This window comes from Puntigrus tetrazona, chromosome 5 (assembly GCF_018831695.1).
Source record: "Puntigrus tetrazona isolate hp1 chromosome 5, ASM1883169v1, whole genome shotgun sequence".
In the NCBI taxonomy this organism is placed as follows: domain Eukaryota; kingdom Metazoa; phylum Chordata; class Actinopteri; order Cypriniformes; family Cyprinidae; genus Puntigrus; species Puntigrus tetrazona.
In genome coordinates, this window is record NC_056703.1 from 32,255,471 (window position 1) to 32,274,380 (window position 18,910).

Here is an 18,910-nt window from a genome sequence, read left to right on the forward strand (position 1 = left end):
ACTTCAAAAAATTAAACACAACTTGATGCATTTAGGTTTTCATGCCCTCTCAACTACTGTGAATTTTATAGACACGTAATTTTTAAAAATTCAAGTGCGCTTCCTAGATGCTTCTAAAGGTGCACACAAAGCAAACGCTCATGGGATATATTTTCTGAAGGTTGAACGTACATGGACTCTACAGCTGACAAATCAACACATGTAAAAAAGATGAGCGTTTAAATTCCCCAACAAAGACAAAAATTGAAACCAAAGTCAGCAAAAAACGACACAATAATGTGTGTAATTCAAACAGCAAGTGTGTAATTCATTCACGCTAATCACGTTGTTTTCCCTCAATAAACTCCTATTTTCTGCTTACCGACAGTAAGGTTGTTGTAGTAGTTGACTTTATGTATGGGGTAGGATTAAGTGATCTAGAATATGGTCAGAATAAGGCATTAATGTGTGATTTATACGTACTAACAAACAGCCAACATGTTAGTACGCTCTCAGAAATAAAGGTACAAAAGCTGTCACCTTTTCAAAAGGTACACTTTTGTACCTATCAGTTCAAATATGTACACTAATGGACTATTTAGGTACAAAGCCCCACTGACAGCTTTTGTGCCTTTATTTCTGAGAGTGCAATATGCATGCTATATTTAGCGAACAGTGTTCCCTAAAAGTCTTACTGAATTCTTTTGTTCTAATGAGGGTTTTTACATAGTTTCGAGTAATTCAATTAAAAGGTCCGTGAATTGGAAAGTTCTTTTACGCAGTGCTGCAGCCTCCCAACGGCAACTGACAGTTTTGCATTATAAATCACATTTCGTAAAGTTCCTTTTCGGTTTAAAAACAAGACAAATGCTTGATTAATAAATGTGGTGACAACAGCCAAATGAGGCAGGAGACTGATTAATGACACACTTCACGAGAACATCTGAAAATTACCCCAAGTGTTCTTAGATCCGTTCTCTGAGATGACCTTTCAGTGTTAATTACTCTGAGAGAGAGACTCTGTGGGGATTTGAGTGTAAGGTTAAATGAATTTTTTTGTCTTTTGCATGCTTAACTGGATACAGCTGTTTAAGATACACAGAGCAGATGTTTACGTCGCTGTTTTACACACTGGTGCTCGGTTGATTCACATTTTTTTCATTCAAATCTGAATTAAATGTGAGCGGTTATTTAATTACCACTACATTTTAACAAGAAATCAAATGATTCCCGGTCCCACTGTCAATGATTGATCATTGCATGATCTATTTATCAGTATTATTTTAGCATTGGATTGAACTTTTATATCCATCGTACACTTTCTGCCTATCTACAGTTATTCGCGTTACGGAAGAAAATAGATTGTTTCGTTTAATGCATTTTTACATTGCTGGCAAACAATTTTGTATGCTAGCGTCTTTGAAATAAAATAACAGCTCAGACCAAGCAAATTCAAAAGAGCTTCAGCATAAGCAAGCAAACATTTAATGACTTCGGAGTGAAGTGACATGCTTTAAAAGAGACTTTAGACACAAACTAAAAACCAACAAGAGAATAAAATTAAGCGAGAAGCCATTTGCGCATCATAATCACATAACGCAGTGCTCCAAAATTCCTGAACGCATCTTTATAATAAAAGACTAATCATCTTTGATGGTGCACTGATCACAGCAATTGTAATGACACGAAATTATGCCATTATCCTCTTTCTGTTGTTTTCTGCCACATTGTTTTCATTGTGAAGAAGTTAGACTGGCACACATTCAGCAGAATGCAATTTCATATATCTTGTCTTTCCAGCGGTTAAATATCATCGATTCGAGGATCTTTTCTTTGAGCGGTGATTTCGGTTTGCGTCTGAAATATGCATAACTTTAACTTTATAGATTTATTTCTATAACAAGCTGTTCCCGATTACAATTCGGAGCGTTTGTCTTTACAAGCACAAATAAATTGTTACTTTTTTCCATGCATGTTAATTCGTATAAACCCGTACGTGCTTCGAGCGTTTTCAGCTAAGAGCAAAACCGCGCGCCACAAAGTTTGCCTAAAATGAAGCAATTAAGTCTTCGTGGAAAACACTCGGTTGACGGTCTCCGCGCTGTTTGAAATGCAACAGTGAGTCTCTCCTGGGCAACCTCGCAGAGTAAAACAAGCTTTCCGGCACACTTTGAAGCTGACAGATTATAAATACAAGAAATCTACTAAGAAAGATGCCGATCCAAGCAGTTTATAAGTGCAGGATCAAGGCAACGTTGTAGCCCATCTCTCTCATTTATACGCAAATCAGATCATTGTTGTTTGCAGACTTTATGCGGCTAAAAACAGAAGCTCACTGATAACATGACAGCGGAAGTTTATGGGCAACCCGCGAGGCAGCGCGCTTTAGAAATGGACACGTCTGAGAGTTTTGGCAAGCGTATTTTTCTCTGCTCAACCGAGCCCCGGAGGAGACATGCTGTCAGGTTTGAGAAACACGCAGTCAACAAGCCGACTGTTGAGTGTGATGGACAGCAATGTAATGCCACCGGTGTCGCGCATCAAAACTCAGAAAAACCCGATGCTGCACTTACTTTAGATAAATGACATATACATTTTAACAAGAAATCAAATGATTCCCGGTCCCACTGTCAATGATTGATCATTGCATGATCTATTTATCAGTATTATTTTAGCATTGGATTGAACTTTTATATCGTATTTTTCCGATGCTGCACTTACTTTAGATAAATGACATATACATTTGCTTTGGGGACACTAGCTAGGTTTTGGAAAATCACGGACCATCCAGGTCCACGCTGCTCTCTGTAGCGATGCACTTCATGCTGTTTTTGCAGTATTCTGCAAAGTGCTGGGTATAAAATGGGATTTTGTCCTATAAAATGAAAGTTAAGAGACAGATGCACTGCACTGTGGGAACCGAATGTATAGGGCTCCTCAACATTTCAGAATTAATGCATTTTGAAACATCAACACTGTTATTGGATTGAATTGAATAAACACTGAGCTGAATAATGACACTAACAACGACAATGAATAATGATACAATCCAATATTTGATTATGTTTGCATGATTAATTCTCTTTTTTCCTTTTTTTTTTTACTGTAAAGCAGCTTTGAAACAATTTGTACTGTATCAAGTGGCACATTTCGACAAATAACCTCTAGTATATTATCCATTTAACATGCATACAGAAATTTTGAAACCACATAAAAACTACACAAAAGAAAATTAAATAACGTCTTTTTTCTAGCAGTCAGGAGTTTTTCAAAGCAAACTCTACACCAAATTATTAATCTCAGCTTACTGTATATTAAACTAGATTTGTTAAATGAAATAGGTTGCTATGTTGTTGCTAGGCAGATGCTTACTAGCCCAAGGCAAAAGAGTCCATCATCGAGTCTCGGTGATATTGTCACCTCTTTATATGGCTCGGGTCTCCCTTTTTTTCACCCATTTTATCATCTGCCAAGCAAAATCGGTTAGAAAAGTAATAGCACCTGTCATCAACAAGATGCATGAACATAGTCAGAGCTAAAGGATGCTGTTAGGTATGATATACAGCACGGTCTGCATACCTTTTAGCTGTGACTACATTCAAAACATTGCGTGGCTTACTGCTTTTCTAAACCTAACGTAGGATCATTGGAAAGACGAGCGTCTATCTACCCACATTTTTTGAAAAATGTTTTTGAAAAACGCACATCCTATTCACTGCAGTTTCCAGCCGAAATAAACACTAGTGGCAGTGAAACGCCGACCACTTTTATTCCTTTTCGCACAAATGATGATAACAAATTGAGAATATTTACTTTAGAAACACTTGCCCTGTTTCCCTTCCCTGCACAGTATTGTTACGACTTCGAAACATGTATCCTATAGTCTGTGATGTGCAAAATAACTCATTGTGATGTTTGCGTCACATAACCAGCTCCATATTTATTCATTTTCTCATATAGTAAGCTTGCACATCAGTCAAGTACAAGCTTGTAGAAGCGAGCTAAAATGGCATGTTGTCTTCATCAAATGTTTATCTCCGTTTTGCTTTGGTTAACACTATCAGTTAACTTTAGAGTAAGGTTTAACATATGATTGCAAATTAATAATTACAAGATAATTATTGCACAAGCTACACAAGCACAAAATGATGATTACAGTGGCAGATTATTGGTTAATAAACTTTTTTTGTTTTGCACAATATGTTCTGTTTTGACCTCAAATCACTTTTATTATAGTGCATGATTTTCAAAAAAGTAAACTTGCTCATTAGCTCACCTAGTACAGAACTCTGTTACAAGTCCTACAGCACTCAATAAAGTCGAAATTGCATGGTTGCTTCAATTATGTGTTTTATCTCACGTTTGCTTTCGTTAACAGTGTAGTTTTTGCTTTTGTTTAGTTTAGTGTAGTTTTTAGTGCCACTCAGTAATATTTTAATAAATGCAATAAAACTTTACCAGATTCAAATTAATCCATCCAGATAAAACTAAATACCTGGACATAATGTAATGTAATACCATATAATTTAGCATGTTTTCCTTAAATTAACATATACTTAAAATCTATGTGTTAATTAAATGTTTTATGCTAGTGTGTGTGCGTGCATATATATATATATATATATATATATATATATATATATATATATATATATATATATATATATATATATATATATATATATATATGTGTGTGTGTGTGTGTGTGTGTGTGTGTGCATCCCACGATATTAACATCAGCATGGCTACTTTTCAGAATAACAATTTTTTTTGATTTTGTGGCTAGAATGGTATTGACCAAACAGCACCAAGGACCAGATCTGTCTGTCTTGCAACAATACTATGTTTCCGTGTTATTGTGAGCTGAAAGTAAACTCTTTTCTAGACTATAAGCCAAATCAAACGGCCTCCTATTTAGAGTCAGCAGCCCACGAGATAAGCATGCCAATGCAGAGTCCTAATCTTGTCTTTACTCACTGACTTTGGTCAATCCCTCACTCGCTCTTTCAGTCTTGTTTGTGAGAGCGAAGTAAATGAGCAGCACTCTGAAATAAACAGATAAGGTTCGGTATCAGTCCATCACCTCACAGCAACAATCAGTGTATCATCAACCTCTGCACTTTTGTTCTGTCATGTCAACCTGTTTGCTATGTGTGGTGTGAATTACTTTAAAGTCAACCTGAAAGTGATAAAAGCTAAGATGAAAACGTGCTGTGCAATGAAAACCTAGATTCAAACTGTAAAAGAATATTTCAAAAGTTAAACAGAATTTGAAAAGTGACATTAACCGCATACAGAAATTATTTGAATTTAACAATTTCCTCTTATATATTTTAACTAACTGAATACTGATTGTTTCCTAGCTGTTTTAATAACCGTTTAATTTATGACAGACTTGCATCACATTAAGTTTATTAGTTTATGTTAAAAATGTAAACAGATGACAATTTGCTATGCAATTCAAATACATAAATCTAAAACTGACGCCTAAACAAAAGCAAGCGTGAATATTAAGTGCGCAATTTTTCATGCATCTTAGTTTGATTTTGCCGATAACATAAAATACATTCAAATTAAAACTCAAAATAAAGCCAAACCATAAGCAAAATCGCATCCTCCCATCTCAAGGTCACAGAAAAAAAAAATCTGCTTTCTTTAGCATCAAATATTTTCAGCCAGACTAATGAATCGTCTCTGTGGAAGCTGAGAGTCGCTCTAGCTAGTGTATCACAGTTAATTCTGTAAAGATTTTTAGTTATTCGCCATTTATCAGGTGCGTTTTATTGAAAGCGGTGTACAGCACACTAATTGCAGGGACCGTCCCCTTGGAACCGAGCGCATTGCTGTAGGGCACAATGGCTATTGACCGCAGACCGTAATCTCTGTGTAATCAAGCCACTGTTAATGTACTTTACTCAGTGTTTTGGCGACCAAAAGCAGTGTAATGAAATCCTTTGGCGATGCGCTTCAAAACAACTAGCGAAATAAAATGGAAATGGATGGAACTTTCTTGGTGGCAGTTGTTGAGGAAGCAACGAGCACTAAACGGATGCCTTTGGGGCATGTGTGATTAATTACAGTGTCTTTAGTGCCACAGCGGGAGCGTCAGTGTGTGTTTGTTTGCCCCCTAAACCACACTAACTGTTGGATAAACATATGTCTCTGGAGTGATTTTGTTTGGACGTTTAACCTTGCATTATACATTTCTGAATGCGCTGCAAGGTGCCATTGGCAGCTGTAAACAAATGATGGATTTTTTTTGCTTTGCTTTATAGAGAAAGGACAAATTATTCCTCACAGGCATCGCAGTTATTCACATTTTGCCCGCTTTGTGTTATTGCACTGGAATATTAAATGCAGGCTTTTGGAACATAAAAACACAAATAAAAATATAATTAAAAAATAACACTTATAATAAATAAACAAACAAACTGACAAAACTAACTGGCCATAATCTAGCCAATTAAAGAACAGTTCAAATAGGAATAGTTCCCAAAAATTTACATTTACTCATTATCAGGCTATCCAAGATGTAGACGAGTTTGTTTATTCCTCACATGTTTGGAGAAATGTATAATTTCTCACTAATGGATGCTCTGCAGTGAAAGTTAAAGCTAACACAACTTAAAGATAGATTTGTTTCTTGCTTTTCACTTCACCCAATGTAAAATGATGGACTGGGCAGGATTGGATTACTTGGGGATTATTGTTATGTTTTATCAGCTTTTTTGGACTCTCATTCTGACGGCACCCATTTACTACATGGATGGCCTGAGGTAGAGTACATTTTCAGCAAATGTTTAAAATGAACTGTTCCTTTTACACAGCGCCATAGGCGGCAACATGTGACCTTGTTACACCACAAAAATATCGCTACATGACAGACATAAGATATAGTAACCTAACCAGTCGAAAACATTATGTGCATGGCAATCACTGTCTCCCAAATCAAGAGGCACGCTGACATGGCCTTTGCGTTTTTAGCCAATCGGGATCATTCGGTGCGTGTCAATCAGTTTTCTGACATCATCATTGCTGAACGGTTACGTTATGGTGGGACGCTGGAAAATAGCTATTTACAGCGCTTGAAAATCAGCTCAAACACTATAAGGGAATAAATCTTTGGTTAGACAAATTTAATTTGTATTGACATTCACAGGAAGCGTGCCTGAGTGTGTTTGACTGGGTTTTGTGGGACAGAAACGCTGGAAAATGTTCCCAGAAGTTGGAAAAAAAGAGAAATGAATTAAAAGGAAAAGGCTGCATTACCGTAGCCTAAAACAATATCTGTTTTTACTCGTGCATCACCAGTATGAAGCGATCCTCTTTAGATGTGTCTGTATTCACTGCTCTTTCTTTCTTTTTCATATGTCTAACACCCCGTCTCACTCATTGCTGACTTAAAGGAGTCACTTTCCAGATAAATAACCTCAGTGTTGTAAAGTGGATGTGGAGGTGCGGGGTAATTGACTTCATACTCCTTGGCTCCTCTTATGTAAACCTGCAGTCACGCCACATGACAGCCACAAGATAAACACCATTTAGGAAGTGCAAACAGGGCCTGGTGGCAATGAATCAAGCATGAATCTATTCATCCGAACTATGGATCAATAGAGCAAACCATTTCACCAAACAGATTAAAGGGTTCTGCTGTTATCACAGACGCTAGCAGCTGAGCGGAGAAATGCAGTTTATATAATATCAATTTACAGCCAGACTGTGGCCACTAGAAGAATCTCGATACTTGAGATTTTATGTTGGGATATTTTGCAGTATGATTTTTCTCCTCGATATTTATGCGTTTGCTTTGAAATGGCTTAAACCAACCCAAAAACACATCATTTCAATGCAACAGCCATTACGGCCAATTAGATTCAAAATGTTGAATGCAAGAAGCACAAAGGGGTCTAGTTGGGAACATGTTTTCGTTAACCGATTTATGGAAGTAAATGAAATAAATGCCAGACTAACATTTAATCAATTCACTGCATGACCAATAAACAATAAAAGAAACATTCAACGGAAACAAAGAAAGACAGATAGATATAGATTGATAGACAGGCAGATAGATAGAAAACTGAACCGGATTTCTGTAAACGCTGCGGGAAATAAACATGACGGCATTTATATCGCAGCATCCCCCAATCCTCAAACACGAGCTGGTTTGTCATTTCATGCAACTATAAGCTGGTTGAGCAGCCATTAAAATACACATCCGTGCAAGCGGGGAGAGAGAAAGAGCGAGAGCCTCCTAACGTGCAGGTGTGAGTTTGGCATGTTAACTTTGAGCTCGTGTCTTGCTGAGATCTAGACTCCAGCACACTGAGTCATGTTTAGCAGGTGGGAGGGAGAGTGTCAAGCGCAGGGCTGTTTATCGCTCTCAAACAAACACGCGCGCAGAGTGAGCTATTGGAACGGACAAAAGATTTTCCAGGAGAAAACAAACAAAACTAAGTGCTACAAATGTGCATAACAAATATAAAATTCATCCTGCTACTTCAGGAACACGGTCGGGTCTAATCTCAGTCAAAAACAGTGGAGGTCAAAAGTCTGAGACTGCAAGTTAAAGTGCTTGTATTTTGCATTCAAATTCAACACAGACTTCTTCTCAATAACAAATCATTTTAGCAGCATAACCATGTAAATGAACGAAATTGGCATGCATTATAGCTGACACAAACAACCCATTATCATCATGTTCTCCAGTATGATTTGATATTTTCCGAAGAACATCTTTTGTACTGTCTGTACAAGGGAGTTAAATTAAAATGAAAATATTAAGTGTGCATGTGCGTGTTATAATGTAAAATCATCACGATTTTCCTGTTCAGGAATATAAAAAATAGCAAAATAAACGAAAGAATCAACGTTAAACTCATATGTGGTTTTACATGGTCAATGAGCAATCGGAAAACCATTCAATGGATCATAAAAAAAGGAGGGAAATACTAAAACTTTCTATTTAGGAAAATTGATGTGCACACGTTCTACTCCAATGTATGTCTACTGAAAAAAAAACAAAACAAGCATCACATGCGTTCATAACGCAGACCACATTTCCAGATGGGCGAACTGCGTTACCCAAACAACATTATCCATTAAACCTCACATTTGTGCTCGATTACATCTGACAGCAGCAGCGTCTGATTATCCAATCTGTTGAGTTGGCCGCTCCAGACCTCCGATGGCTGCGTAAGCCCGAGCTTAGAGATATCAGGAGCCCGGCTGATCCACGGCCTTGTTTGTGTTCTCTGGGCTCTGACGTGGATGGAATGAGCCACACTCCAGCCTCGTCACCCACCGCCATCTGTGTTGATGTAAAATAACCCTGAATCCTCTGATCCCTGATCAGTTTCCTCCTCGCGATTACATTAGGGCTGGGGTTGAGGAGACTGGTCCTGGACGAGGCCTTATGGACAACGCCTACTCCGATTAGCCTCCACAAAAGCAAAAACCCCAAAAAGTGTGGGTGGTAAAAACAAGAAAGAAACATTCAATGACGGTGAAGTGAATCGTACATATTTTATGACTTTGTAAACTGCATGACTCCTCATTCTGATGACTAATTTAAAGGTAGAATGCATTGAAAATGAGAAACCGCTATTCATGACATTAAACTGGAAAAATTATCGAAGGAAAAGAGCAGTCTGAAAATGTAAACCATAATATCAGAAATAACCATTTAGAGTTGCTTCAGTCCAGCAAGCATTCATCTTGAAATATCACTAACAAATTTAAATGTATAATTTACATCTACTTCATAAAACTCTATAAACGCTATAATAGTATAAAATATCAATCAGACTGATTGTGTACAGCATATTTTTCATCATGCTGATGATTATTGAAATTTGCAAATATGAAACAATATAGGGTTACTGGTCTAAAGCTAAGCCGTGTTTGGTCACCGAATTATAAATTACATATTGCTTTTTCGCTCTACCTTGTCCAAGACCATTCTCCGTGTTATTACAATAATAGAAGCCACAAACAAAGCAGCGAGCAATACTACGCAGCAATTATGAGCTAATTTTGCACACACATTCTCAAAGGAACAATAAAGTGGTAATTCTCAGGCCTTCATCAGCTACAGCATTATAGGCCGTATAAAGCAAACTGCCTCGAATGATCCTCACTTAAGATCATTTCTTTCTTTCCAAGGCTTTTCCCACTATGATAAATGCTGGATTTATGTTCTTTTGAAACTCTGTTGAGGTTGCGTTGAGTCAGGTTTCATGCTTTTTATTTGAAAGGGGGTTAGCACTGCTTTTAACCTGGGTTTATGAAGCCCTGCTACACTAAAAATACTCATGCTCTTTGTACAGTCACAGAAACTAAAATAAGATGCACATCTGAGCAAAACCGTTGAATCGATTTCACTGGCATTTGTAGAGATGAACAAGCTGCAGTTATAGATTCAGAGCATTTACATAACTTACATAAACATGAAAAGATAAATAAGTCAACATACAAAAACTGCCCCTTTTTACCCCTAGCTATTTGAGTAATTGAATTTAAGCCACATATGAAGCCATATATAAATCATAACGCATTGAAAAAATAAAGATAAAAATATGACCTAATGCAATCGGTGCATCTCTTTTCATGCTAAACAAAGACAGTCATGCAGGGTAGGATCAACACGCGAGTGACTAAACTAAGCACTTGTGTGTGCTTTATGCATGCTTTGCACGCATCGATATATTTAAACTGTGACAGTTTTGATCTCTGCCTGTGTTTTTGTGTTCTGCACGATCGTTCAAGAAAAAAACACAGAGATTCCCTCTGCTGTACACAGAGCTGTTTTATCTCCTGAGCGCTGTCCCACTTCTGCATTCTGTAAATACCCTCGCAAAAGCAAGAAAATGCCCTAATGTAGGCCATAGTGTCTTCTGGAAGCCTTCTCTTAAGCGAGTCATGTCTGAACCGGGGCAGAGTCCGCTGACTGACTTCAGCTCTGCTTTTGTAGTTCTGATATTCACCGTCACATACATTTACTGACCCGAAGAACCATTTCATAAGGTCATTTTCATTCAGACACAACTATTCATTCAGACACCGGTTACTTTTATTAAGTTTCATGCTACCGAGAGAAGCTGCAAATGCCAATTGAAAACAAGAAAACCTATTTCTGTTCTGTAATCTGCTTGGATTTGGAAGTTTATACCTGGTCAAAGTTTCACAACACAGATGCATGCCTAAAGACAACTTGAACTTCCAAAAAATAGGGCATTCAACAAAACAAAAACCAAATGTAGAACAAGACTTGATTTTTATGCATTAGGAATCAATCAGATTGTGAAATGGCAATACATACCAGAATGGAGTCATGCAGATGGAGGGAAGGGGATGAAAAATAAGAGGGCTTGGTGACATCAGCTGAAAAGGAAAGTTGTTTCAAAGGCAGAGTAAGTTAACAAAGTTACTGCATTTTTTAAACATTTTTTAGTTTGTATTAATGTTCACCAACCAATCGCTTACAATAAGACAAGAACTGTGTATGAAGAAAATAAAGAAAGTGCATTTTGATTTCAAGTTGACTTTTCACAAGCATAAAACATTCCTGGATCAATGGCCTTTGTTGCTTGTGTTCCAAAATTCTTAACCAATCATAGCCCTCTGATTGTATGTGGAGCATAGGGTTTGGATTATGACTGTTTGAAAAGAATATTGTTCGATAAATGTTGATTCGGAAAAAAAGTGCTACAAAAACCACAAAACAAACAGGGTGCTTTGGCCTGGTTGAATTACTCCATCAAGACATTTAATAGCATCAAAATGATTCCAATCAAACTGCTATGGAGGGACTTCTAGGCTGTCAGTAGCTTCTGCAGTAGCCCTTTTAGCAACTACTGTATAGCAAATATCAGTGCTTCGAAATAAAATGCATTTTAGATCATATTTAAAGAAGAATGGAAAAATGACACGTTTCTGCCTGACAGCATGTCTTTTCACTTCAGTTAGCTCTGGAAACAAAAAATAGCCCATGAAAGAGTTTTAATATGAAAAAAAATAAAGAAATCCTACCCAAAAAAACACCCATGAATATTATTTTTCCACATACAGGATGAAAACAAATATCTTATGAAACAGTAGCTTATATAAGAAAGAAATGAAGAACAAAGATGTTCCAAAAGGAACACAGAGCCACTATCTGAGATCGGAGTGCATGGATGGTCCATCATTAGTATGCCACAGACATACATTTTTAAAAGATTTAAGCCTATTACTTTTTATCTTGGAAATTGAATTTTTGCTGTAGATGAATGAAATTGGTGGCGCTTTCCTTTCAGAAACTATCCCCATCAGCGAGTAACCCTACCTCATTACAGACACATGATATCAAAAATTTGTAATCTTCAAGCTTTTATGATGATCCTTATGCCATCATACCATAATGATGTTCATTTCTTATTCAAGAAGTAAAAATACATTTTTAGTTGTGTTTAAGCAGTGTCTGACAGGGCACAGCAGAGCTGAACATTTTTTTATGGTTCATGGCCTGTGAACAGCTGATGGCTGATAATGAGGCTATGGATTTTGTTTTGATTAATTTTGCAATAACGTGAAGGATTCACACATGCATACTAAACATATCACCAATTATGCTGTTAAAATGATGTTGTAGATGATGAAAGCCCTGGCACACACAGACATGTATTTTCGTGGCTTGTTCAGTTTAGCTAATTCTAATTAATTAATACAACACAATTTTTTGTGTAATAATGTTAATTTACTTGATCCACTTTTATTAGGACTGCATTGAATTGTTGTTGTTGTTGTTTTTTGCAAACTAAATAAATACATTGATCCATGTAGTTTATCAGTAGCCAGTGCCTGGTTAGACTGTGTAATAATATTATCTAGCAATATACTGTAGCACCAGAAAGAGTAATAAAATTGTGTTTGCCATATTCTGTTTTAGACCCTAATAAAAATGAATATACTAAAATGTATTTGAAATACATTTATTTCATCCTATGTATAATACAAATACATGTACATATTTATGTACTAATGCCCTTTTTTATGTGTACAGAAATTTATGCAAAAACAAGAACTAATTTTGTGCTGCATGCATTTTTTATGTGCATAAGTGGTGCTTAAGTTAATAATAAATGAATAAAGGTTATAATAATAAAAAATAAAATCACATTCCTTTATTGTTGACAGACAATGCTTTCTTAATTTAAATTCAATGAACATTTAAAAAAAGAAAAATAAAAGTAATGCATCTCTGATGTCTTTCAAAGCAGCATTTTTCAGAATATGGCAAATGTTGAATCTTTGAATGTGTCTTCACACATCCTACTTGAGACTTTTCAAAGTAAAATGTGTTGGCACATTCACTAGTCTACAGACATCTTAAAAGTCTCAGCAAGAAGACACACTGCGAGGCCTTTCTTATGAAAACAATAATATCCCTCAGTGATGAACTTGATGAGTGGACAGATGGGAGGGCGGTTTAAAAAGCATCACAGCTATCACTGCTGGAACATGTTAATGACAATCAACATAGGATTATAGTCAAAAGCAGAGGGTTTTAACAATTTCCTGCTGTTTATGTCTCACTCATTTCCTCTATACCAACCACAAAAAAGAAGAGAATCACCGCTGTTACCCATTTGAGCTTACCAACAAAATACACTTTGAAATTCAGTTTCTCTTCTTACCACATTATTCCTTGACTCACTCGCTTACTCACCCATCTCTCTCTGCCTCCTTCTTCTCCAGATCCTGAATGACGTCCAGTAAAACCTTGATGGTGTTCTGGCTGGTCTCCAACACCCCTTCCAGGCTATGCAGCTGAGACTGCAGAGCCCCAATGTCGTACAGAGGGCCGTTTGGGCCAAACAGTTTCTCTTTTGCCTTTGCCAGGTCCAGCTTACACTTAGCCCCAGACATAAGCCCCCCCAGTAGCTCCTGCACCTGTCGCAGAGTGTCCGCTTGGCCTTCCGCTGGTCCAAGGGGGGCCTGGGGATTTGTCCCACCGGCAGGAGGCAAGTGGTTTGCACTGGCCTGGGATTCTGGGCCGAGAATCGCCCGTCGGCCACCTAAACAGGTGGGCCTCACTGTAGCTCTTGCCTTAGTTTTGGGAGGGATAGGAGGTGGCGTTTCACCCGCCTGATAGTGAGTTCCTGCTTCAGCATTTGGCTTCACTACCCCAGTTTTCACTCTGTCCTTTTCGGCGTTGTTGCTCTCAGCTTTGGGGACAGGAGGCTTACGGGGCTGTCCAGGAGTAGAGGAGCCCTCTTTGCGAGGAGTGTACGGAGGAGGAGGAGGTGGAGGGGGAGGAAGCATGAACTCTCTCCTTTCTCGTCTGTCCTGAGTGCAGCAGAAGGCCTGAGGAGGGGAGGGGCTCGCCCCAGCATTAGAGTACAGCAGAGTAGTCTGTGGAGGGCAGGCGTAAGGAGGTAAAGAATGCCGGAAATTAGCAGAGGGAAGCACAGTTTCCTGGGGTTTGTTAGCATACATCATTGCCTCACGTGGACAGAGAACAGGTGACATGTTTTGTGGAAATGATTTGGAATGCGATACTGATTGAGTAGGAGTCTTAAAGTGTTGCACGATTTGAGAGGGATTACTGCAAGACACTGCGTTTTGTATACTAGTGTTGCAGTGTGGCAATGCTTGGACAGAAAGTTTACCTGGTGCAGGTTGTGTGGAAGGGCTACAAATTAGAACTGGGATGGAGGGAGTGACATGGGTTGCCACATTCTGTTGATCCAAAATGCAATGTAGTGCATTTTGTGCAACAGGAATGGCGTGTGCTGGAACTGCAACGGGGCCCTTAAAGTGTGAAGCGGAGTGAGGGGTAGCGGCACAGGATGGCTCGGGAGAAAATGGCACCAAATTGTGAGGGAGGGTTTGTGTAAGAATCTTATGAGATGCCATAGGTTGCGTGGGAGAGCCAAAGGTTGCTGGTTTGTCTTTGACACAGCATGGTATAGACTGCATTGGAATTTTACAAGATGTTGAAGGCTGAACAGGTGCTGGAGTCTGTGTGGCTGATATAGGAGTTTGTACAGGAAGGGTAGAGGTCCTACCCAATGGCTCATTCTGTTTAGGACTCATACATCTTGGCACAGACTGAATGGGAGTTACAGGTTGTGTTGGAGTTATCACAGAGTACACAGATTGATTTGAGGTGTTACCACATGCCATGGGTTGTGTTGTCTTCTGGCATTGCTGTGTGGAACTGAATATAGAGGCAACTGCAGGTGCTCCTTGAGAACAGGATGCTGCCTTGGAGCCAGCTGTGTTGGAGCATGGAATGGTTTCCTCCAACATCTGGAAACAAGGCGCAGATTGAGCAGGAGTTGTGGAATCTGTATGTGAATCTGGAATGCATTGGGACTCGGGCACTGGAGGAGTCTTCTGAATACCAGGTGTGCAACAACGCCCTCTAGACTCAACAGGAGACATGCACGATTGCCCATGTGTTGAGGATGTGGTGACAGTGCATATGACTTGTGCTGTGGTAGGATCTGGTACAGTGGGGGTCAAAGTGACGTTCTCCGTAGCAGCCTGCAGTGGGCAACGTTGTGACGCTTCTTTAGGACATGTGGTTGATGGAGGGGGTACAATGTGAGAGGGACAAGATGCAGGGTCTACCTCGGAACTGGTGTTATCTGGCACAGTCTGGATTTTTGAATCACTGCTTGATTCAGCCTTTGTTGAAGAGACACTACATGGCGTATTATGACCTGTGTTTGGTTTAGGAGAATTCTGCGGTGGCACAATATCTGATGTAGTTCTGTGTGCCACAACTTTGGATGGAAGCTTCTTTAGTTGGTTAGACTGTTGGTGGCTCCTGTGCACAGTTTTAGTTGGAGAAGTACAAGAAGGCTCAGGTTTCCCAGGATCACTTGCTGCTCTGTTTAAAGATTTCCTCCTACCTCTCCTTCTAGACTGTTTTTGTGGCGCTGCAGAACATGGCTGAAATTGTGTTGATGTACCCGCAGAGGCAGTTTGATTGTCCTCAGTTTTCTGGCACCTTGATTGCTCAGCAGGGGTACAAGGTTGGACAGAGCTCTTCTGTGATCTACAAGGTGGAACGTAGACCTGTGTGGTCAGCTCATCTGAGGAGTCTCCATCATCCCAGGCTCCTCCCAGGCTTTGACTGCGAGTCTGCGTGGCAGAGAGCAAGGGAGGCTTCTGCAAACTGGGTGAGGTTTGGATGGCTGTACTCCTGCATGGCTGAGTTGGCAGAGGCAGTGTGAGCGAACATGGATGTGTTGGGACCCAGCAGCGTCTTGTAGGCCCAGGGGTAAGAGGGTGCGGTGGCGCTCTCTTCAAAAATGCTGTCACTGCTCCAATTGTCTTTTCCATGTCCCCACGGACTGCCCCTACCAGTGAGGGCCCGTTTGTCAACTCTTTCTGCCAGTTTGGAACCTCTGTTGGACTTTTACTTCTTGCTTTCTCAGTTTTATCCTTGGACTTATCGTCATCCTCCAAATCTTTAAATCGTACCTGCTGTGTGCGATTTCGTCTCCGTTTAAGTCTGCTTTCAATATCTGGAGAGTTCCGATTAAGGAGCACTGAGCGCACAGTCACGGTGGTGGGTGTTTTGTCTGGGTTGCCATTGCTGTGGCTGTGAATAGTTGGCAAATGGTTGGGCTCTTTGCTCACCATGTTATCCAAGAGTAGTTTATGGACCATAGATGTTAATAAAAATTTGACTGTGTGGGTTTTTTTCGTCTGCTTTCACAAGTCAAATGTGAATGAACAATTAATTAGATACAAAATTCAGTTACAGCACACAGTATTTTTGACATTTGGCAAACTCTGAACATGAGAAACGCTGCAGTAACAAAAAAAATAAAATAAAACAGACCAGCCGACGGCAGCAGAGCATGTGACTGGTCCTTTCCTCAGGTCACATGACTGAGGGTTTCTGTGTAAGTCTTTGTGGTAATGCTGTCAGAGTAGGTTCTGGTTTTGGCACGAAGAATCTTTACAAGCAAGTGTCTTTATATCCAAAAGAGGGACTGGGTGTATCCTGAGCTTCAGCCCCATTAGTCCACAGGGGCACTTAAACGATCAATGAGCAACCTTGTTTATACTTCCTTTGCGCAAGTCCTGAAGAACATGAAATTTTGGCAGGGTAGGCTTGCGAGTATGTCCCAGAGGTCTGCATCATGGTTTCATAGCCAAGAGCAAAATCTTATGTCACATAACTCTCACCGTGTACGTCCACAGCAGTTGTAACCATGCTTGTCCTAAAAATATCAAGGCAAATAAAATGTTAATGGAATACAGTTTTCAGGATGACCAGTGAGAGGATGTCCCGACACCTTTATTGCCCTACTTTCCAACTCAAAGCTTGTGTGCACAATCCTCTCTGGTGTAGCATATCTTGACAGTCCAGGACTAGGCAATGCATCTCTTCAAGCTGACTTTTATCTCTCTGTTTGTCCTTGAGTTTCTTTGCTTGTGTCTTTCACCTCATCATTTTCTTCAGGCAGGTACAGAACTGGAACATCTGAGCAAAGTGGAAACAAAGAAAAAGACAATAAGTTCAGTAATGCCCCTCAATGTATTTTTTTTCCCTTTCTAAATCATGCTTTACTTTGACAAACACATACACAAAAGTTGGTTTTAAAATAAAATCATAGCTAAGAACATACATACATAGCTAAATATGATTCCTCAAGTATAAAACTGCCTCAAGCTAAAATTTCATGAGTTCTTTCCAATAATCAAGTCTTTGATCTCCTTCCATTTCCTAGCGAGGCAGCCTACGAAATAAGAATAGTTTCGGGTCAAATGTATGACAGACACTGAGAGTACTTTTAACTTGTCTGTAGCTTTGGGGCTGGTGTTTAACTCAGCAGTGTCTCAGAAGGGGCAGGCTAAGAGATATTTAGGGGTAGAGACTGACAACGCTAATTAACTTGGCATGTCTTTAAGCAATCCCCCTGGCACATGGAGGCACAAGCATGACGGCTGATCGCCACAGGGATTTCTGAACACACTTTATCACACTGTCACTCTTACCAGACACTGCATTCTGTCTGTGATCAGACAATCACAGTCCGCTGACTCATCAGAGGATGTTAAATGTCTGTGTATGTGTCTTGTGGTACAAGCCTTTGCTCAGTGTAACTTTCTTATCAGATGAAGAACTGGTCAGAATGAATCATAGCACAGAGTATCTAACTCAGTGAAACTACTCTCAGAGCTCTCTACTATGATGATCTTGTATGTAGCAAAACAGTATTAGTTTCACATGCTAATTAGCCTATGGCCATGTTTGGAAAGTTCATCTGTGTGTCAACATATGTATTTGTATACGTCTGCACACCATGTTGAAGCATGTCATCAGCGCACTGCATTACACATTTGCAGACGGAGTGAGAATGGAAGACGTTATTATTGTAATATTATGCTCTTTGCACTGTAATATTTTCTCACTAGTCAATGAGACATGAGATAATCTGACAGCATTGCATTCAACCCGCTCATCGTGTTGCTGGTTAGCCTCTGGTCATGTGTTTTGCAGCAGGCGGGGCTTAGGAAGTGATTTTCAGGGAGCTTGAAATCCCCTACTTTAAAGTGCATGACAACCTGTTGCTGGGGACTCCCAAAACCAAAATGCGAACCTATAATAACCCACAATAAGGGCACTTTAAATCATTATAATAAACAGTAGGCTATGTCTTAATCTACTGCACAAATATTAAAAAGATTTAAACCATTTTTAAATATGGATATCATATTAGTTTAGTTATCTTTATTTAGATCTTGTTCGTTTTCTTGTCATTGTGTAAATAATAATGATAAAGAATTGAAAAAATGTTTGCACACTTGAACTTTAATAAAGCATAGATCTAAAAGGCTACGAAAAGGAAATGAATGAATCGTATTAAACATGTTTAAACTACTGTCACTTGACCTCATAAACATTGCATGTGAGTTGCAGTAGTTA

General features: G+C 39.1%; 1 protein-coding gene across 7 annotated transcripts in view; it reads right to left on the reverse strand.

Moving 5' to 3' along the window:
- Nucleotides 1-18,910, reverse strand: part of LOC122346090 (proteoglycan 4) — a 79,752-nt gene that overhangs the window by 41,440 nt on the left and 19,402 nt on the right. For 2 of the 7 annotated variants that reach the window (XR_006251087.1, XR_006251088.1), the window contains exons 2-4: nucleotides 13,685-17,464; nucleotides 11,297-11,358; nucleotides 9,089-9,416 (exon numbers count right to left, since the gene is read on the reverse strand). Coding sequence is in view for 2 of the 7 variants with exons in the window: in XM_043240763.1 (XP_043096698.1) it covers nucleotides 13,685-16,641 (2,957 nt within the window). In the remaining 5 variants the exon portion in view is untranslated. The remainder of the gene's footprint in view (nucleotides 1-9,088; nucleotides 9,417-11,296; nucleotides 11,359-13,684; nucleotides 17,465-18,910) is intronic. The other 5 variants (XR_006251085.1, XR_006251086.1, XM_043240763.1 and 2 more) reach the window with 3 other exon arrangements.